At 41.4% G+C, this 22,531-nt stretch overlaps 1 protein-coding gene across 1 annotated transcript in view; it reads left to right on the forward strand.

Moving 5' to 3' along the window:
* plcl2 (phospholipase C like 2) overlaps positions 1-22,531 on the forward strand; it is a 103,619-nt gene that overhangs the window by 61,484 nt on the left and 19,604 nt on the right. The window contains exon 4 of the mRNA XM_072692440.1: positions 15,063-15,138. Within this exon, the coding sequence (XP_072548541.1) occupies positions 15,063-15,138 (76 nt within the window). The remainder of the gene's footprint in view (positions 1-15,062; positions 15,139-22,531) is intronic.

Here is a 22,531-nt window from a genome sequence, read left to right on the forward strand (position 1 = left end):
AGCTCTACATAAGGCATCTCTGTCAGCACCAGTAATAGCTACACTCAATTTATCACAGCAAAGATGAGTTGAATTCATCAAGAAATGATCAAATGTACGTGTTATGATGTATAAGAGGCGTTTAGGGTTAAGTCCAGCGTGAAGGCTTTCGGTCAACAGTTTCAATAATGCGCTTAAATATAGTTATATTTAGACAAGTGTAGTCTGATAATGGGAACATAGGAAAGTGGGAATGTGCTGCATAGTGTAATAATGGGATCAGTGGTTACGCAATTGATTGAATGAATATATATGTGATGCAATATCTGGGCCGCTCAGCTATTGATGGCCTTTGTTAAAAAAAAAAATCCTAGTTCGAGTAGAACTTTGCTTTGCCTGTATCTACAAGATGGTCATCCACCATGTTAACGATCAATGCTACTAAATTGGAAACCATTTCTAAAGATTTCATTAGCATAATCCTGCCTGTAGTGTGTTATTTTTATTATCAGCCTGAGCAGAATCGGCTTCTAAATGGATGGTGCTCATTTACGATACCTTAACCGGCCTATATACCACACCTGCAACCATTAAAACATTAATCAAGTCCTATCTGCACATTCAATGTAACATTGATTCATTTCCAAATACCAAGAATTAAGCATTCCTTTAAATTAACATATCAATTAAATGCAACGTCCAGACAACTGGGTCAGAGCACCGCTGAAACACCACAGCTTGTGTGGCATTCCTGGTCAGCCGTGGTGAGTACCTAAAACCACAAACCAGAAACAGGGTGTCAAGCACTGTGGAACTGTGGTAGAAGGCACAGAAATATGTGGTGATGGTTATCTAAGGAGTCTCACAACACACTGTGCAGCTCCCCCTGCTTTGCAATGGGCTGTGTAGCTACAGACCGGTCGGAGTACCCATTCTAACTCCTGTCCACCATCAAAAACAGCTACAGTGGATTTGGACACACAAGTTACCTGGTCAGATGTCCTTTACATTAAGTGGACGGCCCGGGGAGGTAGTGTTCCCCAGAACTTAATATGAGCATCTTTGGGATGCGCTGGAACCCTAAATCCAATCCGTGGAGGCCCCACCTCGCAACCTGCAGGACTGAAAGGATCTGCTGTAATAGCTTGGTGCCAGATACCACAAGCGTGAGTATACAGATAAGCCAGAACCCCCATGAGAAGTTTGAAGACTTTACGATGTGCAATTTCATTTCCAAAAAAAAAAAAAAAAGACATTACAGAGATAGGGTGGCACTTAGTGTAGAGCTGAAAGCAGACTTCGAAGAGCCATGGACTGTGAATACCATTAGCATAACTTTGAATGTCAATTACGTATTGCATTTATGATCGCCGCTTCTTCAGAGACACAGGTCGCTCACAGCATGCCCGGTGCCGGGGTCTGCATTAGCGGATATTAAGGCATTAGTCGTAACACGGGCTTTACGGACGCGTTCATGATTCAAGCTTGTAAAAACGAACAGTTACTCTTAGTTTGAATAGTCCGTATTTCATAAAAACCGAAAAGACAAACAACAACAAAACACAGTGGAAAAACAAGCTTGCCTGGGAAGGGTGGGGACGACTCCAGGCATATTCAGGATGTAGCTTTTCAGAGGGATTTGGTGTTGGATGTAAACTAGGGATAAATCAGAATCCACAGGTGGGAATAATAAGTGTATGTGGTCTTCAGTCATTTGAATAATGCATGATCACAGATTGTGAAGTTAAAACCCTGGTGAGGAGCCAGAGGATAAATATTGTTTTGCATTTTTCTTGCATATGCAATAAGGCTTAGTGCTTCCAGAGCCGCTCCTGGATTAGCCAGATAAGGTAGATGGAGAAGCACTTCCAATCAGCCTGTCCAGTCAAATGGTGCTGTCCATTGACAACCATTGACAACAAGCCAGTCGAACCCCTCAGTAATGTTGCATTAGCCTGTCATTGCAGAAAGAATGGCTACATGGGTGTAAACGAATTCCTTCAGAGTGCCTCGTTCTGGAGAAACCTGCCTGTATCTGAGTTGTTCTCAGTGGTGCTGAAAGGAACCAGAAAAGCTGAAGCAGAAGGTTATTATGAAATGGTTGCAGATGTTCAGGTATTCCCCCAACTGGTCATTTTGTAAAAATAGGGAAATTTTAAATTCAACGAACATTAATTTATGCAATGAAGATCATCCTTGTTCTCCAACCTCCACCTCTGGCCCAATCGAGCATATCAGCTTCACCCATCAGATACTGTACGTGTAATTGTTAGGTTTTCTTGACCTTGGCATCAATTCAAATGTATACTATTAAATGTATCTATTAAAAAGACAGTAAAACATTGAACTGTCATAGACCTATTGTAATAGTGATGTTATGGGGTTGTTTATAGGGTTGAATAGGATGACTGCCTTTTTTTGGTTTATAGGGGTTTGGAACAAAGTAACGTCGTAAGGCAAGGAGTTTCTCTACACTGCCTGGGGATTGGAATTTAGCCCCTGTAGAAGGTGCTATAGATCATTTTATGTTCAAAAGACAATTTTTACATATAATATGTTTTTTAGTTATTTTTTATATAAGTTTTATTGTTTATTTTGCCACCATCTGTCAATGTAAAGCCCTATTCGGACGGGATTAGTTTTACATGGGGAGGTGGGGTCATTGTCAGTAGTGCATTAGAGTTTCTCAGTGATTGTAGTCCCGACCGAATGTGAATGCGCCTCTCACCTCCTGTAAAACGAGCCAGAACAAAAACCTCAGGTTATATTAATTCAGTGTGAATCGACATGTGGGTAAATATTCTGTCATATCCAGATTTTTCTCCAGAATGGAAGCTCTCAGTAAGGCGTTTAGATCCATTGTGTGTGGCACAGATACCTTCGAATCGTTCAAGTCTGTGTCAAACCACAGTCACATCCAGAAGACAAGCCGAAGGACTCCTCAGAGGCATGATGTTTCTCACAGCTATCAGACAAGTCGTGTGTTGTGTAGCGTAGCTTGTAGCCTACATACGTGTTATGAACATGTAGCTGCTAATTTTCAATTCAATTTCATTATTACTATCAGTTTTTTGAAGGTGATGGCAGCGTGTAAATCGAGTTGCCACTCCCCTCTCAGTCATTTACAACAAGATTTCTTATCTTATAAACGATCATACGTTTTACGGACGTCCTGTGGTAAAATTACACTACTCCACCTCCCAGAATAAAGCTAATCCCGTCCGTTGGATTGGTCTCCCAATATGTTTGTCCAAATAGTGTATGTCAACTAATGGAATTGAATCCCATACATTAGCAACTCGAGCTTAGAACGGGAGAAAAGCACCGGCTGATTCCGGTACGTACTGATACAGGTGTTAGGGATGCGATCGCCTGGCGACCACAGGCTTACCGTTATTAAAGTGTCAGCCGCGGGCAGCAGCACATTCAGCACACTGCAGCACTAAACACTCCTTGCCTCCGCAGACAGCGATGCGAGATACACGTGATGTTCCCTTGAGGCCAGGCCTTTTTTTTTTCTGTTTACCAACCGCAGAGCCATGCTGATGTCGCCAGCTCCTCCTCCTCCAAGTGGCCCGCGCTATAAATACCCCCCACCCCCCACACACACACTGCTGGGCCTGCCACCAAAGCTGTAATTTCTCCAGTCATTAGGAGTCTAATCACAGTAGGCATGTCAGCCTGGAGACTGCCGCTGCAGCTGTGGAATGTGACTAAGGGCCACTTGCACTGTCCCGCCCATCACTTCCTTCTGACTGTGGGAACCACATCACACGCTGCAGATCTGGAGAATGGGCTCCCACGTGAACTGGGCTCGAGCCAGTGTTGAGCTGTTCTTCATAACAAGACCTCTCATCTCTGAAATCAGAGCTGTTTGGCTGAAAGGAAAAGTGTAGTCCTGAAGGCCTGAAGAAGGGGAGTATGGGAGTTTAATGCTATCGGATATCTGCCGTATTTTCGCCACGTAACTCCACTGTTTTTGAGATATCCACACCGTTCCGACTCCAGGCTTTTTGATCGGCTGTATGGTTTCCACGAAGCAACAGATGTTTGCAGATTTTTTCCCCCATAGGAATGAATGGGGTGCAAAAGTCTGTGCACCCTTAAAATGTCATAAGCATCCATATATACTAGTAACACCCAGCCCACCCCATAGGGTACCACCTGAGTTACCTGAGCAACCATCTGGGATTGCTTAGCATCTGCATAACAGCCACCTGAAAAACCATAGCAGTCACCTTGCAACACTGTAGCATCTCTCTAGCAAGCACCTAGAATAGCCAGCATCTAGCTACACCATTGCAACCAATTAACAACAGCATAGCAACCACTTGGTACACCATAGCAACCAGTTAGCAACACCCTAGGAACCACATATCACAAACACCATGGCAACCACTTAGCAAACACTTTGTGATACCATCGCAGCCACCTAGCAAACACTGTGTAACACCTTAGCAAACACCTTGGATACCATAGTAAGCACCTGGGATACCATAGCAACCAGTTAGCAACACCCTAGGAACCACATATGAACACCATGGCAACCACCTAGCAAACACTTTGTGATACCATCACAACCACCTAGAAAGCACTGTGTAATACCTTAGCAAATGCCTTGGATACCATAGTTAGCACCTGGGATACAATAGCAACCAGTTAGCAACACATTAGCCACCACATGTGAACACCATGGCAACCACTTAGCAAGCACTTTGTGATACCATTGCAACCACCTAGCAAACACTGTGTAATACCTTAGCAAACGCCTTGGATACCATAGTAAGCGCCTGGGATACCATAGCAACCAGTTAGCAACACATTAGCCACCACATGTGAACACCATGGCAACCACTTAGCAAGCACTTTGTGATACCATTGCAACCACCTAGCAAACACTGTGTAATACCTTAGCAAACACTTTGGATACCATAGCAACCAGTTAGCGGCACCTTAGCAACCACATGTGAACACCATTGGCAACCACCTAGCAAACACTTTGTGATACCATAGTAAGCCCCTGGGAAACCACCTAGCAACCACTTGACAACATCGTAGCAACCACATGGAATGCCATAGCAGCGGCCCGAGCAGTTTTTGAGTCACAGTGTAATACTAAAATAATTCTTAATGAATTAACTTTAATTACTTAATCCTTAACTTTAATAATCATTAGTTAATATACAACTGTAGATTAAGAGCAACATTATTATTATTATACATTATACAATAGCAACTCCTATAGTGAGGTTACGATTCAGTAAATTCTAACATTGAGATTTTTGTTTTTATTATAAAAATCTTCTCAAACTCTCATGGTATAAAAACATGCCATCATTTGCATAACATCTGAGTAAATGTTGACTTTCCATCCAATCAGAACAGTGGGATCTGAGACGGAGTACATCACTGCCATCTAGTGGTCAGGGTTTAAACACAACACTAGATGAACCACTGTCTAACACCAATCTTTAATACATTTAAACTATTCATTAATAATCAAGACTTCATGATTAATAATCAAGTGTTTTCGAGAATCGATGCAGTACTGCTGAACATAATATTGTGATATTTTCACATATCGATATTTTCTTACACCCCTAATCTGGAGCAAATGATGAATTCTCTTCATTTGCTATTAATACCTTTATAATCGGTATCAGCATCGGATGCAGTTGTATCAGTCCGGCCGTTCACTGCCCTGCCTTCATTCTCAGGATTGGAGGCTCTGAGCTGTGGAGTTATCGTGTGGCCCACAGCCAGTCCGTACTCTGAGCTTTCTCTTTCTTTGTACAGGTGCCAAATAAAGAGCAGTCATTGCCGCATGGCTGGGTAATTGCTGGATAGTTGAGAGGCTGTTGTCTGCCCTCGCTTTGCCAGAAACTTGGCACAGTAGCGTGATTGATCCGTCAGACATGTTGGGCACGGCCCATCAGAAGCAGGAGGCTGGCGCTCAGCATGAGGCAAAAGCAGCTGCTCTCGATCTCTTTTTCATCTATCTCTGTTTTTCCTCCCTCCTCTCTCGCTCTCTCTCGCTCAGTAGTGGGGGTGGGGGTGGGGGCGTGCCTTTTAATATGTGACCTTGCTGTGCTCTTAGTCACTAAGGGAATGTACAAGTCAATTAGTGTAACCTGCAGAACATGAGGACCTGTGCCCTCGGCACTAATTGAAACATATTTAGAAGAATCCTCCAACAGAAGAGAATTAGACGTCTGCTCCAGTTTTAGCTAATGCATCATTTCTTTATTGTCTAGTGTAATTGTTCGAGAAGGTGGCAGCTAATGAGTCATATTTAAAGAAAATGGCACCACAAAGGACCCTCCCCTTCCCGTCCCCCCAAGCTATCAATGAGCTGTTGAATTTGCCGGTGCTTATAGTGAGTGTTAACTGAAACCCTGAGGTTTTATTCCCTCCATAATTATTAATTCATTATTTCTTAACATTTAAAGCACAAACTGATACTGATACTGGTATTGAGGTGCACCATTAATTAATAGGAGGTGCTTAATAGTAAGATATGTATCATTATAATGATTCATTTTTACAGGTGTATGTTTGTGAGTACACCGGTCAGCACTACTGACCACTGGTAAGGTGAAACATCAAGTCATGTTTATTTGTTGAGCATTTTTACAACTGTTGTCACAAAGCAGCTTTACATAATTAGTAATTAGTAAAAGACAGAAAAAATAATAATAATAACATAAAAAGACCCCCAATGAAAAATCTAAGACCCCCAGTGAGCAGCCAACGACAACAGTGGCAAGGAAAAGCTCCCTCAGAGCTGGAGGAAGAAACATTGGGAGAAACCAAGACTCACAAGAGGGACCCGACCCGTCCTCCTCTGATCAGAACTATTTATAAATTATTGATAGAAGTTACCAAACCATCTATACTGTTAAACTGCTCTGATCATAATCATAATATAATAATCATGGTGTAGTAGAACTTAATATAGTCATGGCAGTGATATTAAAAAACATTGTTTATCTTTATCGACAGTGGCACCTGTCAATGGATGGTATCTACATATTAGGCAGCAAGTGAACGGTCAGTTCTTTAAGGCTTGTGGGAAAATTGCGTAAGAATCTGAGCCACTTTGACAGGAACTAAATTGTGACGGCTAGACGACTGGGTCAGAATATCTCCAAGACATCAGGCAGGTCTTGAGGGTTTCTCTGGTATGCAGTGGTCAGTACCTACCAAAAGTGCTCCAACCGATGAACTGATGACAGGGTCCTGGCCACCTAAGGCTCACTGATGCAGTCCATGAAGGACCCATCCCACAACCTACAGGGCTGTTGCGGTGGCACAAGGGGGACCTAGTCAATATTAGGCAGGCGGTTTTAATGATATGGCTGATCGGTGTATATCCTGGGTACAGAAAGGTGTTGTAGAGTGGTGGTGTGATTTATATTAAGTGTGTGACTTTGGTTGGGGTGAAAATATTTACCACCCTGTTATTTGTCTCTGAATGAAATGTCTCGGTGCTACACTGAGTTTCTTTATATGGTGGCCTTGTGAATCATTTTGTGAGTCACTTAGCCTAGCATAACTTTGTTTTTAGCACTGTAACAAACACATCGTTATTATAGTTTGTTATCATTTCCAAGTCTTAGCGACCAGGTAGTGTTGCGACCCTGTCCTGTGGTGTGCCGTTAGTTAGCTGAAGAAATGGTAAAGCTAGGATAGCTTATAGCCTTGCACAGATACTTGCTGACTTCCCTGACTCTGCTTCCTCCAGCCCTGCTTTCGACTCCCTCTTCTTCGGATCAGGCTCCGGGCAAAGCCCCAGTCATGAGGCCTATCTGCACAACCACCCATTTTCCAACATCTAGTACTCTACTAAATCGGCTTTGACCATGGTTTGCAGGGCTTGTTGTAGGTGGCTGGACGTATGGAAATTCTGGTGGTGTCAGTATAAGAGACTGTCAGACTGTTATGTAACAGTTCTGGGGGTTTGGAATTGGCCCGTTTCACAGCTGTGTTTCACTTACGTGGGTTTTGCCTTTTAATTAGGAACAGTGTTTGTGGTTCACGGTTCGTCACTTTCATGTACTGAACTCTCATTATTCAACTATAACAAGATAAACACTGTTCTATTCTATGAACGATTTAAAAACACTGACCAACTGCATGTTTCATTAAAAGAGAGCATAATTAGCCCTGGTTATAATAAAGACTTAGAAGACTGTAGAGAAATGACTGTGTGAAAATCCCTTTTCTACAGATTTCTTCAGATCCCTCCTGTCTTTGTATATTCTGTATTTTGTGTATATTTTGTGTTTTTTGTATTTATTTAATATAATTTTTACATAACTTTATTTTTAACATGTTTAACCACAAGAATTTCAATGCATAAATGTCCTGACATGTTGTGCAAATGACAAATAAACCTGAAACTTGCACATTTTTCCAACACAGTCAGACAAATACTGTGTTTTTATAAATGTGTGGTGGTGTGGAGTGGGTTTACCATGTCTCCCACCCTACATAGCCAAAGTAGCACTAATGAAGAGTTTTTGCTAATCCGCAGTTGCAGGCTATGTAATAAAAACGACTGGAGAGTCTAATGTAGCGTGGTCATATGCTGAGCTCCAAGCAAAGGAGCTTAAAGTAATCAACTGTCCAGTCACAAGGCTAATGTTAAAAATTAGAATGAAAAATCTCCTTATCTGGACTGGAAGTGTTTACGTATTCAGTAAAACACTAACGCTGCATTCGGGAAAGGTTCACTCGTTAACTCCTTCACTATTCACTAAATAGCACTGCCTACATAATCACCCGACTAGGGCATACATCTGACACACCTAACTATTCCGTCTGTGGTAGTAAGACATCACCACATTGCATTATACTATACTACACCTTGGTAATGCTAGCATACACCGCCTGTACATTGCATTGTACTGCAGTGTATTTTGGGGATAGTGAACTGTACATTGGTACAGTGGTGTCTACAGTGGTGGTTAGAGGTCTGGGCTATTGATGACAGGGCAATGGCTGCCCACCGCTCCAGGCATGTGTGCTGAGGGTGACGGTGTGTGTTTGCTCAGTAGTGTGTGTATGTGTATGTTCATTGCACAAAAGGGGTAAAATAAAGGATATGGTTGTCTTGTCTCTGCGAAGTGTACCATTGCGATTTCAACCACAACACTACAGAATAGCTGACACACTACATAGTGCACTATTTCTGTAATAGGGAGCAATTCTGAACGCAGCTTAGTATTAGAACACCTCCAAAGTTCTCCTCATGGAGTCTAGTATTATTTAGAGTTCTCCTCAGATCAACACCTGGTTTGGTGGTAAATCAGGGCTTAATGATGGTAAATCAGGTGAGCTGCTGCTGCTGCTGCTGCTGCTGATGATGGAGTTGAACACATCCTCCACGCTGTGCTGGCTAGACTGGGGGGCGTCCAGGAGAAACCTGGAGGAACCGAGCTCTGTTCTTCAGACTAGCTCACCAACAAGATCTCACTACTTTCTTTCTTCAGAATGAGAAGCTCTTGTTTCTCCTTTTTACTGGATTTATCTGGTTCACCTGCATCTGATCTAATGGAGTTCCTCAGTAAAAAAATATGATGGACAGACGAATGGGCAGATGTTCAAGCATTGGTTCGTTTACAAAAGACAGGCCAGCCTGAACTACCCCTAAGGGCCCCTGAGAGGCAGAGAGCACTTCTCAGTCCACATTTCTGTGCTTTCTCGCAGCCAGTGCTACCACTATTGCCCACCCCAGCCCATAGGCTGCACATCCTCTTCTTCAGCATTAAACGCTTACATGGAAAATAGAAGTTGACATGGGCATGCATTGTAGCCACAGTGGTAAATTACGAAGCAGCTCCGTCCCCTGGTGAAAGCGTCAGCCTGTTCCTCATATGCAGAACAGCAGAGGAAAGCATGACCACATTATTTACATTTATTGCATCATATAAAGAAACTCCCCCAGAATATCTGATGATGTTCAGCACACCATGGAAATTTATTGAAGGACATCAATGCATGCTTCTTTTTTTATGTATATAATTGTTGATGTTTTTTTATCATTATTATAATTTAATTGTAATATTTTTTTTTAAATAATTTTTGATGTTTGATGTTCACCACACCATGAACATTTATTGAAGGACATCAATGCATGCTTCTTTTTTATATAATTTTTGATGTTTTTTTATAATTATAATAATTTAATTGTAATAATTTTCAAATAATGTTTTGATATTTGATGTTCACCACACCATGGAAATTTATAAGGACATCAGTGCATGCTTCTTTTTTTATATAACTTTGATGTTTTTTTATAATTATAATAATTTAATTGTAATATATATATATTTTTTGATGTTTGATGTTCGGCACACCATGGAAATTTATTGAAGGACATCAATGCATGCTTCTTCATTTAAAAAAAAATAATTTTTGATGTTTTTTTATTTTTATAATAATTTAATTGTCATATTGCTTTTAGATTTTTTTTATGTTTGATGTTCAGCACACCATGGAAATCAATGCATGCTTTTTTTTACATAATTTTTTATGTTTTTTTTTATAATTATAATAATTTAATTATAATATGTTTAAAATATTTTTTTTGATGTTTGACGTTCACCACACCATGGAATTTTATTGAAGGACATCAATGCATGCTTCTTTTTTTGTATATATAATTTTTGATGTTCAGCACTTATTGAAGTACACCTTATTGAAGGACATCAATGCATGCTTCTTTTTTTAATAATGTTTTTTCTGCTACCTGTCAAAGGTAGAGCTTGAGTCTGTGAGCAGGCAATGACCTCCATCATGTAGGAAGAGAGTGCACTGCATGCTTACAGATAGCATAACTCTCTGTATAGCCATAGAAAGTCGGAGCTACGTAATGACCCTTGCCCCAGGGATGTGTTTAAGGTGTGTTGCAATCGTGGCGAGGACTAAGGAGGCAGGTCATTTCATTGCACCCAAAGGCTAATAGGTATAGGAAACTATACAAGCCCCTGAGCCTTCCTGGAGACGCCATTGAGAGCGTTGCACGAAGGTTAAAAAAACGTATGGCACAGCAGCAAACAAGCCTGGCTGTGGGAGAAGCCCAACCTTTTATCAAGAGGCCTTCGCCATAGGCCTTAGACCACAGGCCTTAGTGTTTTGTAATGATTGAGAGCTGAAAACAACAAGACAGACAATGGCGTTTGAACGCAGCCGGTAGCTAGGCTTGGCAGTATTGCTGATAGGAGAGGCAAGCTAGCTTGTAAACTCTCCCTGACAGAGAACAGCTATGCTCCAAGACCTTCATTCGATTCATTATGAGCTGCAAATCATGTTTATGCAGATTTGGCTGGCAGTCAAGAGCAGCAGCATTTGCACGTTATCTGCTGTTCTCCGCTCCTCCAGTGGAACACTTGGGGGCTGTTGAGTCTTGCCTTGCCTCGTTCATGTCTCGTGGCTCGTGTTTTAAGTATTGCCTGTCATTTTTGAGATCATGTTCGGCATGCTGTTGTTTAGTCGTTTCCTTGTCTTGCTGTTTTGCTGCCGTTTCAAAGAACCCCGTTCAGTCTTTTGCAAATCCTTCCAAATTCAGCCTTATTGGCATTTCTCTTTTCGGGTCACACTGTGTCATCAGGAAGTGAGTGGCCTTTAGAACTAGCCCTGCATATGGCAGTTGAAGGGCAGCTGAGGACACCAGGCCGGCGGCCCCCCGAGCTGAGATGCGCCGTGTCTGAGTTAGTTATAGAGCTTCAGTGTCAGACTGAATGGCTTTCCAGTATTGAATGTGCAGCGGGGCCCGGGTCATTAGCAGGGCGTGGGCACCCTTTAAACAAAAGGAACATATCCGTTGTGTAACTCGCCCCACTTTTTCCTCTCTCGCGCTCTTTCTCTAGTTGCGATGGCTCTCGTTGGAAAAAACACCATGCTGTGCTGAGCAGCTCTGGACCACCACTCTGCGCTAGGACCACTTGTCTTTATAACGCATTGGATGAGGCTGTTATTAGCACTGAGAGCCAGCCCAACAGCATGACCGAGGTAGACAGAAAAACACAGAGTTTAGGTGGAGCAGTGATGGTTCAATTTCCTTCCCAGTTTTAGTCATTTCCAGGGTAACGGTTCTTTTCACGTTTCCAGCTCAACACGCTTGGAGGAGAACACTAACCCCCAGTTCTGTTACAATGCCGCTAACATTGGCTGGCATTGCTCTGAGTCAGGGAAGGACAGGGAGGGCCATCCTACCTACCCAATGAGACTAAGGCCAGGTATTCATATTGATGGATATCCAAATATGCAAATTGTTTTGGGTCATTTGGTAGCATATCATCTCTGAGATGCTACTATAGGCAATATGGGAATAAATTCTGCTGCTGCTGAGTTTGATCCCACCAAACAGGCAAGCACACCACCCTACACCAGTAATAGTCTGTGGGCTAGGCTCCTCAGTCTACATTCTCCTACCTGTATAACATAATTCATATAATGCTGGATACGAGTGTCAGATCAGTTCTCTGAATGTTTGGAGTGAACGTGCAATTTCATGAATCTCTGTGGAGCTGAATTTAGAGAAGCTGGTTTGCTCTGTAAAAAAACATGTAAAGGTAACATCTGCATGACTGTTATTAAATTGACAAATTGTTGTAAATTTCTTTAGAAGAATGAGTTTTGACTTTTTTGTGACTTCACTTAACCCTCTTAAGTCTTAGGGAATTTCCTGATTTTGGCAAATCTTTAAAGGCACTTTATTAAAACATCAAAGGCACTTGCATATAAGATAAAACCCACATGTCTCATATCATCAAAATGCTCAGAACAGTCTCAGCTTCCAGACCCCATGTGACCTAGAGCTCTGGGTGAAGAGATACTCTGACCCTATGTGGCCATCAGCTTGTCACCGGTTCACCGTACCTACCAAAACTCCCTCCAACTCCTTCTTTGGAGCACTTTTGGTAGGTACTGACCACTGCATACCAGAGAAACCCCAGAAGTTCTGCCAGATGTTTTGGAGATGTTCTGACCCAGTCGTCTAGTCCCAAATAAATTGGTCAAGGTCGCTCACATCCTTACACCTCACCTTTAATATCAGATTAATCAGCCTACTGAGCAGTTTGGTTAGATGGAGGTGGTTTCGGTACTCAGTATCAGCAGATACTTGAGGAATTGGGTATCAGTATTGGTAAACGGGTCAAACAGAAATGTGGTATCAGTCCGTGGTTAGAGCCCTGGGTGAAGAGATACTCTGACCCTAAAGGTCAGGTTTTTAGAAATTCTTCATATTTCCTGTAAAAGCATACTTTTACTCATGTGGACGAATAGTTTTGGTGCCTGAAATGGGTTTACCAGGATCTCAGCTTCACAAAATCAGTGGAATGTGTCAATAAAATAGGATAGAAATGGTCTGTTTCTGAGTGCCATTGGTCAGCTTCACACAAAACCATAGATGGACGCAGGAATCCAACCGATCCAACTGGACACACAGATCCACCACTTAGAACACAACGAAAGGCAGGGCTGCAGCTAGAGCTGTCCAGCGCTTCCGGCACATGTGCTCACTGTCCATTAGTGTGTGTGTGTGTGTGTGTGTGTGTGTGTGTGTATGTATGAGTGTGTGTTCACTGCATGGATGGTGTTAAATCCGGAGGACAGCTTCCTATGTGTGCAGCACCAATGGCAATGGAGTGGTTCTTCCTTCTTCCTTCCTTTTTTCCTATAGGAGACCATGAGTGCCTGAGACGTATGACTAGGTGGCATGTGCAGGTGTGTGTATTCAGGAATGTGTGTGTGTGTGTGTTTGCCTTAAGTAATTCCAAGAAATTCTGAACAAGGTGTCCCAAGCACTGCATACTTTGCTTAGCTAAATACTGTATTGGTGTAGATACTGGCATGTAAAAACAGTATTACAGAGGAGCACATGAAGATACCATGAAGGTTTTTAAGGGGAGTGACACGCTGGCATCGGGAGGGCGGTAACGCCAGTATTGCGAGGGGTGAGTGAGCTGAAAATACCACTTGACTGAAGCGCAGCGGCTTTATACACAGGATCGTGTACTTGATTGTCCCCCTTGTGCCGTCCCTCGACAGATCTGACCGTTCGAGGCATGGGCTCCACAAGACCTTTATAGGTGTCCTGTGGTGTCTGGAACCAGGACGTTAGCAGCAGATCCTAGAAGTCCTTTAGGTGGGGCCTCCAAGAGCATTAATTAGCCCTCCAACTTCTCCTTTAGAGCACTTTTGGTAGGTACTGACCACTGCATACCAGAGAAACCCCAGAAGTTCTGCCAGATGTTTTGGAGATGTTCTGACCCAGTCGTCTAGTCCCAAATAAATTGGTCAAGGTCGCTTACATCCTTACACCTCACCTGTATTATCAGATTAATCCGCCCTTACTGAGTAGTTCGGTTAGATAGAGGTGGTTTCGGTACTCACTATCAGCAGATACTTGAGGAATTGGGTATCAGTATTGGTAAACGGGTCAAACAAAAATGTGTTACCAGTCCGTGGTTAGAGCATTGGACGGGTGATGGCAAGATTCTGGGTTTGATACCCTGGTTGGGCACATTGCCACTGTTGGGCCCTTAAGTAAGTCTGTAATTAATACTGTGTGTGGTGCTGAAGATTTGTGGTTGGTGTTGGTGTGGTGCTATGGATAACACCACTACCTGCCAGTGAGCTAACACACCACATGGCAGACTGGGGTTCGATTCCCGGTCTGGGTGGCTATGCTGCACTACACCAGTAAGAATCCTTGGGCAGGACTCCTAATGCCACATTGGCCCACCTCTGTAATACGAGTAACCTTGTAAGTCGCTCTGGATAAGAGCGTCAGCCACATGCCGTATGTCTTGGAGCCTACATTTTTAAGTCCGTATGATAATATATGATGCTCATCCAGGGTTAGGAACCACATTAACAGAACTGTTTGAGAGTCGGTGGACAGCCAGACATGGTTTGAGGCAAGAGCATCATTGTTTAGACTAGTCCGTATTTTGGTTGATGGACTACATATGGAGTATTACTTCTTCATAAAACACAAAACAGCCTTGTTGCTTATGATGTTTATACCACAGAGGTTCACTGTCTCCTGCTGTTCTCCCCCCCCCCCCCAGATGATCCAGACCACCAGGGCGTTGCAGGAGACCTCGGAGGGTGTCTATGAGAGGATACTCCAAGTGCAGAAAGCAGGTGAGCAGCACCAGCTGGAGAACGAGCGAAAGAGTTTGTGAGAGAGGGAAACATCATGTTCCATGTGGCGATTTTTCCCAGAACTCCTTAACGATCGGCTTCGATCGCAGCTCCCGCAGAAACAACATGCAGAAATGAGCAAGTTCACAAACACACACACACACAAACAAACCACTCAAAGAGAATACACTAATTATGCCACCACTTTTTCCTTTTTTTTTTGGCCTCAGCTTTCCTCCTCACCTGTGTGATGTCCTGCTTTGAAACGCCGTTGAAGCGGCAGGTTGTGAATGCTATCGGCTTCTCTGTTCTCTAATTAAAGAGGTTGCAAAAGGGAGTAAACATCTTCTGCTCCAGCAGAGCCGTATAAAAGGCACCACAACCTACGATGAGTCCAACAGCTGCAAGCCGCAAACGGTAGCCTCAGACGCGTTCGGCCGCAGATGAAAGGGAATGAATGCAGAAGGGAGGCGGTGTGTTGTCTAAGTGCCCTGTGTTGTTTTAAAGCCTATTTTATGGCCTCTTGAATGTGCTCTTATTTCCCTGCTTCTTTCATGGTCCTGGTCTTCAGCTGCTTCCCACCCCCCCCCACTCCCAAGCTTTTCTTCCCAAAGCTTTCTATGATGGAGCAGAGACAAGCCAGCATTTCAGCTGTTGCCAAGCTGCTCTCGTTCTCTCTCTCTCTCTCTTTCTCTCTCTAGTGCCACTAATAACAATAGCCTACAGTAAATTTCCATTGGTGGCACGCTGCCTTGACAGATTTACCGGTTGCATCTCGACTCTAAAGTGGAAACATGCTGCCGGCATGCTACTCTCCAGCAGAACTTACTTTAAACACAAATATGGTACAAATAAAAATCCCTGTGTAATGAGATGCTCCCGGAGCTCTTGATTAGCTTTGTGCTAGCCTAGGATTTTAATCCCCAGGTCAAATGATTTTGTATAGTTGATTTTCTCTGTGTAAATAAGTGGACAAATCCTCTATGGAGAACACACCACCATGTATTCTTTAACCCCCTACACCCTAGGTTTAATATTCAGTTATCTTTTCTACTGCAGAAACTATTGGGAATGATTTGGGAACTGTTTGATTTAGCATATCTTGTGTACGGTCCCACAGGGTTCTATTTTGGGGCCTTTGAAACTGCAGTTTTTTATTATGACAGAAGTGTGGTTATGAGAGGGACAAAGCGTGGGCTTAAATACAGGGTCTAAGGGGTTAAACAGTATGGTTGAAGAGCCACTTTTGTAATGTGATACTTCTTTGGCTTTGTGTTTGGTTAAGATCATAGCGGAATCCGTTTTTTTCAGGAGCAGGAGGACATACAGAAAATAGTTTGATGCCAACAGTGAGCAAAATGGCAAAAAACATAACATCACAAGTGTTGTAAACAAGTCAGAACAGTCAGTTTAAGAAGGAAGAGGAGGAAAACTCAAGTTGCTGATGAGGAAAAGGAAATAAATATTATTAATATTATTAATTTATGAAGAAATTAAGAAAAATAAGCTTTTCTTAATAGACTGACCTCCGATACTTGCTACTGTGCACTTTCCAGTTGTTTTAAGTGATGTAATAGAAGACTTCAGTGTTTTTGGTTCCATCCAGTACCATTTTTGTAAACGAATGTGATTGTAAAAAATCTTTAAATTGTCAAGAACCGTTACATTGGCTTTCTTAGGTTCTTAAGGTTAACTTCTACAAGGTTCTTAATGCATCTCCTCAACATAAATGGTTCTTCATAGAACTAAAAATAGTTTGTGTCTATGGCTTTACTCAAAGTAGCACCTTTATATTTAGGGATGTATGCAAAACATTTGTTGCACCACCACCTCATGCATCTTTCACTTCAGATGCCAGTTCTGTAGAGAGCTTGTTAATGAATGCATGTGTACAGCTGTGCATGAGGGAGTGATTTGTATTTACTGTAGTGGAGTAAAAGTGAATTACACTCCCCAACTGTAGGGGGAGCCCAGGAGCAAAAAAATAAAAAATCTGCTTTAACATAAGGAAAAAAAACAACATAAAATATGGCATGTACCAAAGCACATATTTTGTCATTTTAAAATATTTTTTTAATGTATTAATCTGCGAACATTAATTGAATGTGTTAATCATTTTTTTATGCAAATGAATCATCTAACCAAGTTTGGCCCCAACTTCCTCCCGTATGTCTCTTTCTTTACAGAGTCTGGTGAAATATTAGTGGCTTTATTTAGCAATATAAACGCAGCGTCGCTACTGCTGAGCTCAGAGGGTAGAATATGCTTTATTTGTACTGAAATATGGATTAAATTTTATAACTAGCTCTAATTCTCTTAAACACAAAAATAAATTCGAGGATGTGCTAGCTAGCACTTAAACGTGTGATTAATCAGAATTAATCACAGAATATTGTTGTAAATAACGCCATTAAACTCTTCAATAGATCGACACCACTAATAAAATTATATTTATTTTTCCCAACATGTTAAATGGAAAAGCAAATTAATAAAAGTGATTGTGTTTTAAAATGTGCAGAAAATACCATATTTAAGAAAAAACATAATATACAACATGTAACATATATCCCCTACAATTCCCACAGTACTCCCCATGACCGACTAGAGCTCAACTCCCTGGCCCTATGACAGACTAGGGCTCAATTCCCCGGCCCGGTAACTGCACCATATTACACCAAAAAAAAAGAGTTCTCAGGCCAAATGCTGTAGATGTAAACGTTAAGGTATAAAAGTAGACTTGCTTATGTTATAGGTTTCTGGCACTGTATGATGCACAGTTTTTCAGAAATGGATGTAGCAAATCTAAGACAGTTCTAGTTTTACTTCTATTTTGGCCCATTGTTTTGTCTCTGGCACGTTGAGAAGGTTTTGATTGAGAGGAAACGATGCAAATTAGATTATTAGTGAAACCATTTCTTTAACCTTGTCAGAGGCCGTGTGAAATATCACACATTTGGTCTTGTTGCCAGGTTACGGTGATTGGCAGTTGATCAATATGATACAGGCAGCCAGCGGTACTCATTGATCTCAGCTGATGGATATTGGAAGCTGTCACAGTCTATTTACTCTTCACTCAATGAACAGTTATCCCCTCCCTCACGCAGGCCCAAACACTACAGCCTGGCCGCTTCTCGCCTTCGCATTCAGATCAATGGCGATGATAGATGTAGTTAATAAAACCCGTCCCATTATCTGTTCCTCTGTTTGTTAGATTTGATTTCTTAGATTAGCAGGCAGAATTTATAACCTAACGCAGCCGAAGCCGAGCCTTTTAATGCCATCAGTGCCATCTGATAAACGCACGTCTCTTTTAAAGCGATTGCATCTATTTCCCTCTGTTTAATTACGCCATTCTGGTCAGGACTTAACACTTCCCCTTCTTAACCCTTCACTCCCTGAAGGCCTGAATGTGGTCCACACTTTACTGAATCATTTCTAGTATGTACTAAATTATTTATTATAAATACTGAAGCATTTGGAGGAGATATGGAAGCATTTATAGTAGGTACTGAAGCATTTATGGTAAGTACTGAAGCATTTATGGTAGGTGCTGAAGCATTTATGGTAGGTACTGAAGCATTTATGGTAGGTACTGAAGCATTTATGGTTGTGCTGAAGTGTTTATGGTAGGTGCTGAAGCATTTATGGTAGGTACTGAAGCATTTATGGTTGTGCTGAAGCGTTTATGGTAGGTGCTGAAGCATTTATGGTAGGTACTGAAGCATTTATGGTAGGTACTAAAGCATTTATGGTTGTGCTGAAGTGTTTATGGTAGGTGCTGAAGCATTTATGGTAGGTACTGAAGCATTTATGGTTGTGCTGAAGCATTTATGGTAGGTACTGAAGCATTTATGGTTGTGCTGAAGCATTTATGGTAGGTACTGAATCATTTATGGTTGTGCTGAAGCATTTATGGTAGGTACTAAAGCATTTATGGTAGGTACTGAAACATTTATGGTAGGTGGTGAAGCATTTATGGTAGGTACTAAAGCATAAAGCATTTATGGTAGGTGCTGAAGCATTTATGGTAGGTGCTGAAGCATTTATGGTAGGTACTAAAGCATAAAGCATTTATGGTAGGTACTGAAGCATTTATGGTAGGTACTGAAGCATTTATGGTTGTGCTGAAGCATTTATGGTAGGTACTGAAGCATTTATGGTAGGTACTGAAGCATTTATGGTAGGTACTGAAACATTTATGGTAGGTGGTGAAGCATTTATGGTAGGTACTAAAGCATGAAGCATTTATGGTAGGTGCTGAAGCATTTATGGTAGGTACTGAAGCATTTATGGTTGTGCTGAAGCATTTATGGTAGGTACTGAAGCATTTATGGTGGGTGCTGAAGCATTTATGGTAGGTGCTGAAGCATTTATGGTGGGTGCTGAAGCATTTATGGTAGGTACTGAAGCATTTATGGTGGGTGCTGAAGCATTTATAGTAGGTGCTGAAGCATTTATGGTTGGTGCTGAAGCATTTGTGGTAGGTGCTGAAAGCATTTATGGTAGGTGCTGAAGCATTTTTGGTTGGTGCTGAAGCATTTATTGTAGGTACTTAAGCATTTATGGTAGGTACTGAATCATTTATGGTAGCTGCTGAAGCATTTATGGTTGGTGCTGAAGCATTTATGGTAGGTACTGAAGCATTTATGGTTGGTGCTGAAGCATTTATGGTAGGTGCTGAAGCATTTGTGGTTGGTGCTGAAGCATTTATGGTTGGTGCTGAAGCATTTATGGTGGGTGCTGAAGCATTTATAGTAGGTGCTGAAGCATTTATGGTAGGTACTGAATCATTTATGGTAGCTGCTGAAGCATTTATGGTTGGTGCTGAAGCATTTATGGTTGGTGCTGAAGCATTTATGGTAGGTGCTGAAGCATTTGTGGTTGGTGCTGAAGCATTTATGGTGGGTGCTGAAGCATTTATAGTAGGTGCTGAAGCATTTATAGTAGGTACTTAAGCATTTATGGTAGGTACTGAATCATTTATAGTAGGTACTTAAGCATTTATGGTAGGTACTGAATCATTTATGGTAGCTGCTGAAGCATTTATGGTTGGTGCTGAAGCGTTTATAGTAGGTGACTAGTAGGATTATTTATCGTAGACTCTCAATGACTTAGATTAATTTAATTAATAGACTCATTTATATACAGATATTGAATCATGTAATGTAGATACAAGATGATTTATAATAACTGCTCAGACATTTTGTGTAGATGTTGAGTCATTTATTTTAGGTACCGAATTGTTTATTGTAGGTTCTGAGTCATTTTGTGTAGCTACCAAACTATTTAATAGACACTGAATCATTTGTAATCTATACTAAAACGTAAAAGTTACTGAAAAAATGTGAAGATGCTGAATCATTTATAAGAGCTACTAAAATAACATTTCATAACACTTCATTCTCTATATTCATTCTCTTTTGTGTAGACACTGAATCATTTGTTATAGATACTTTGTTATAGATACTTAGAGTCATTTATAATAGCTACTCAAACTTCTAATGTAGATACTGGATCATTTCTTATAGAAACGGATTCCTTTGTAATAGCACCTGAATCATTTAGTGTAGAAACTGAATATTATATAATAGATACTGACTAAAGAACCCGGTAACTATAGAGACTGAATCATTTTTAGATACTGAGTCATCTATAATAGATACTGAATCGTAGTGTTGGGGGACTGTGTCTGCTGCTACCACACCTCAGGCTTTATTGATTGGAAAGTTGTGGCCGCATAAAATATTCATTCTCTTTTGTTTGCCACATCAGTGAACACACTACATCAGGATCGCTGTGGTTTTCCCCGACCACCCGCCCCCTCACACACACACTCACACACACAAACACTCACACACACCTTTCAATCCACTTTCATCAGCTTTTGTCTGCAATGTCTTTGCGTCCGCCTGTGAGACAGTAGCAAAATGCAAACAAACGACTCTCCTTCCGCTCGAATCACATCGCCTCCGCAAATATCAGCGACATTCCCTAAGTATGATGTCCCAGACGACAAATTGAATCACGTTAATTAATTCACATCGTATCGGATCAGTGGCCGTGTCACTCGGGCGGGCATCTGTTTAGCATGCGAGCATCAGGAGAGGCTGTGGGAAAGGAAAGTGGGTCAATGCTAACTCCATTTCCCCACAGAACCCAAAGGAAAACTCCAGCATCAACAGCCAGACCTGAATAATCCATCAAACAATAATAAAAAAGTGGAAGAGAGTGGACTCAGGTATCAGCCTACAGAGGTTTCCTTTTTAAACAATGTATTTTTTATCATTATTTCAAACTGTTTTTAGCGCAAAATATCAGAGCTGTTCTCCTAAATCCCAAACTCTGCTTGCCTGGGGTTTTCCTACACGCTCCCTTGACCCCTTTAAACTCTTAAGAGTTCATATGTGGTCCGATATATGAGTTATATAAGTTGTTCTCACTTTCACTGTCTCACTTTTATCACTAAATGTACCCTTCAGGACCCAGTCCATATACTTCTCATACGGAAAGTTTGCTTCAGTGCCTTTGTGATTTCACACAAACCAACACATTTACAGTTCCAGACCTGCTGTTAGAGCTGCAAAGTGGGGCAACTCCATATTAATGCCTATGGATTTAGAATGGGCTGCCGTAAAAGCTTCTGAAGGCCTAATGAGTAGGTGTCTCAGTACTTTTAAATTTTGTGTAGATACTGAATCATTTATTTTAGGTACTGAATCGTTTATAGTAGACAATGAATCATTTATAGTAGATGCTGGATCATTTATAGTTGATACTGAATCTTGTGGATGCTAAATTATTCAATTACTCAATGACTTGATGACAATGATTCATTTAATTAATAAACTCATTTATATATAGATATTGAATCATGAAATGTAGAAACAAGATGATTTATAATAACAACTAATAATAACTATAATGACAACTAATGAGTAGGTGTCCCAATACTTTTATCCAAGATTTACTTCTTTTTAAACATGTAGCACATGGGTATCAGCTGATATTCTAATTGTAATATCAAGTTCGGACGAGATGAAGTGGTTATGCCATTTAAAAATGTGTATGTGGACCCAAACTTCAGTTTCTCTCCCTGTTATATCATACTGAATCATCTGAATCATTTATGGTAGATAATGAATCATTTGTAGCAGTTAGTAGTAAATGCAGTGAAAGCAGAATCATTTATAATATACACGATGCTGCTTCTTTGGGTGTCCTCTTCTTGGGACGCCTACTTCGCGGCCTGTCTCTGACATCCCCCGTTATGTGGAACTTGGCCTTCAATTTGGAGATGGTACCAAGGCTCACTCTAAATAATGCTGCAACTCAGTTTTGCGGAACACCAGCTTGAAGTTACACTATCGCAGTGGTCCCTTTCCAGATCAGTCGA

The sequence above is a fragment of the Salminus brasiliensis genome, chromosome 1 (genome assembly GCF_030463535.1).
Source record: "Salminus brasiliensis chromosome 1, fSalBra1.hap2, whole genome shotgun sequence".
In the NCBI taxonomy this organism is placed as follows: Eukaryota; Metazoa; Chordata; class Actinopteri; order Characiformes; family Bryconidae; genus Salminus; species Salminus brasiliensis.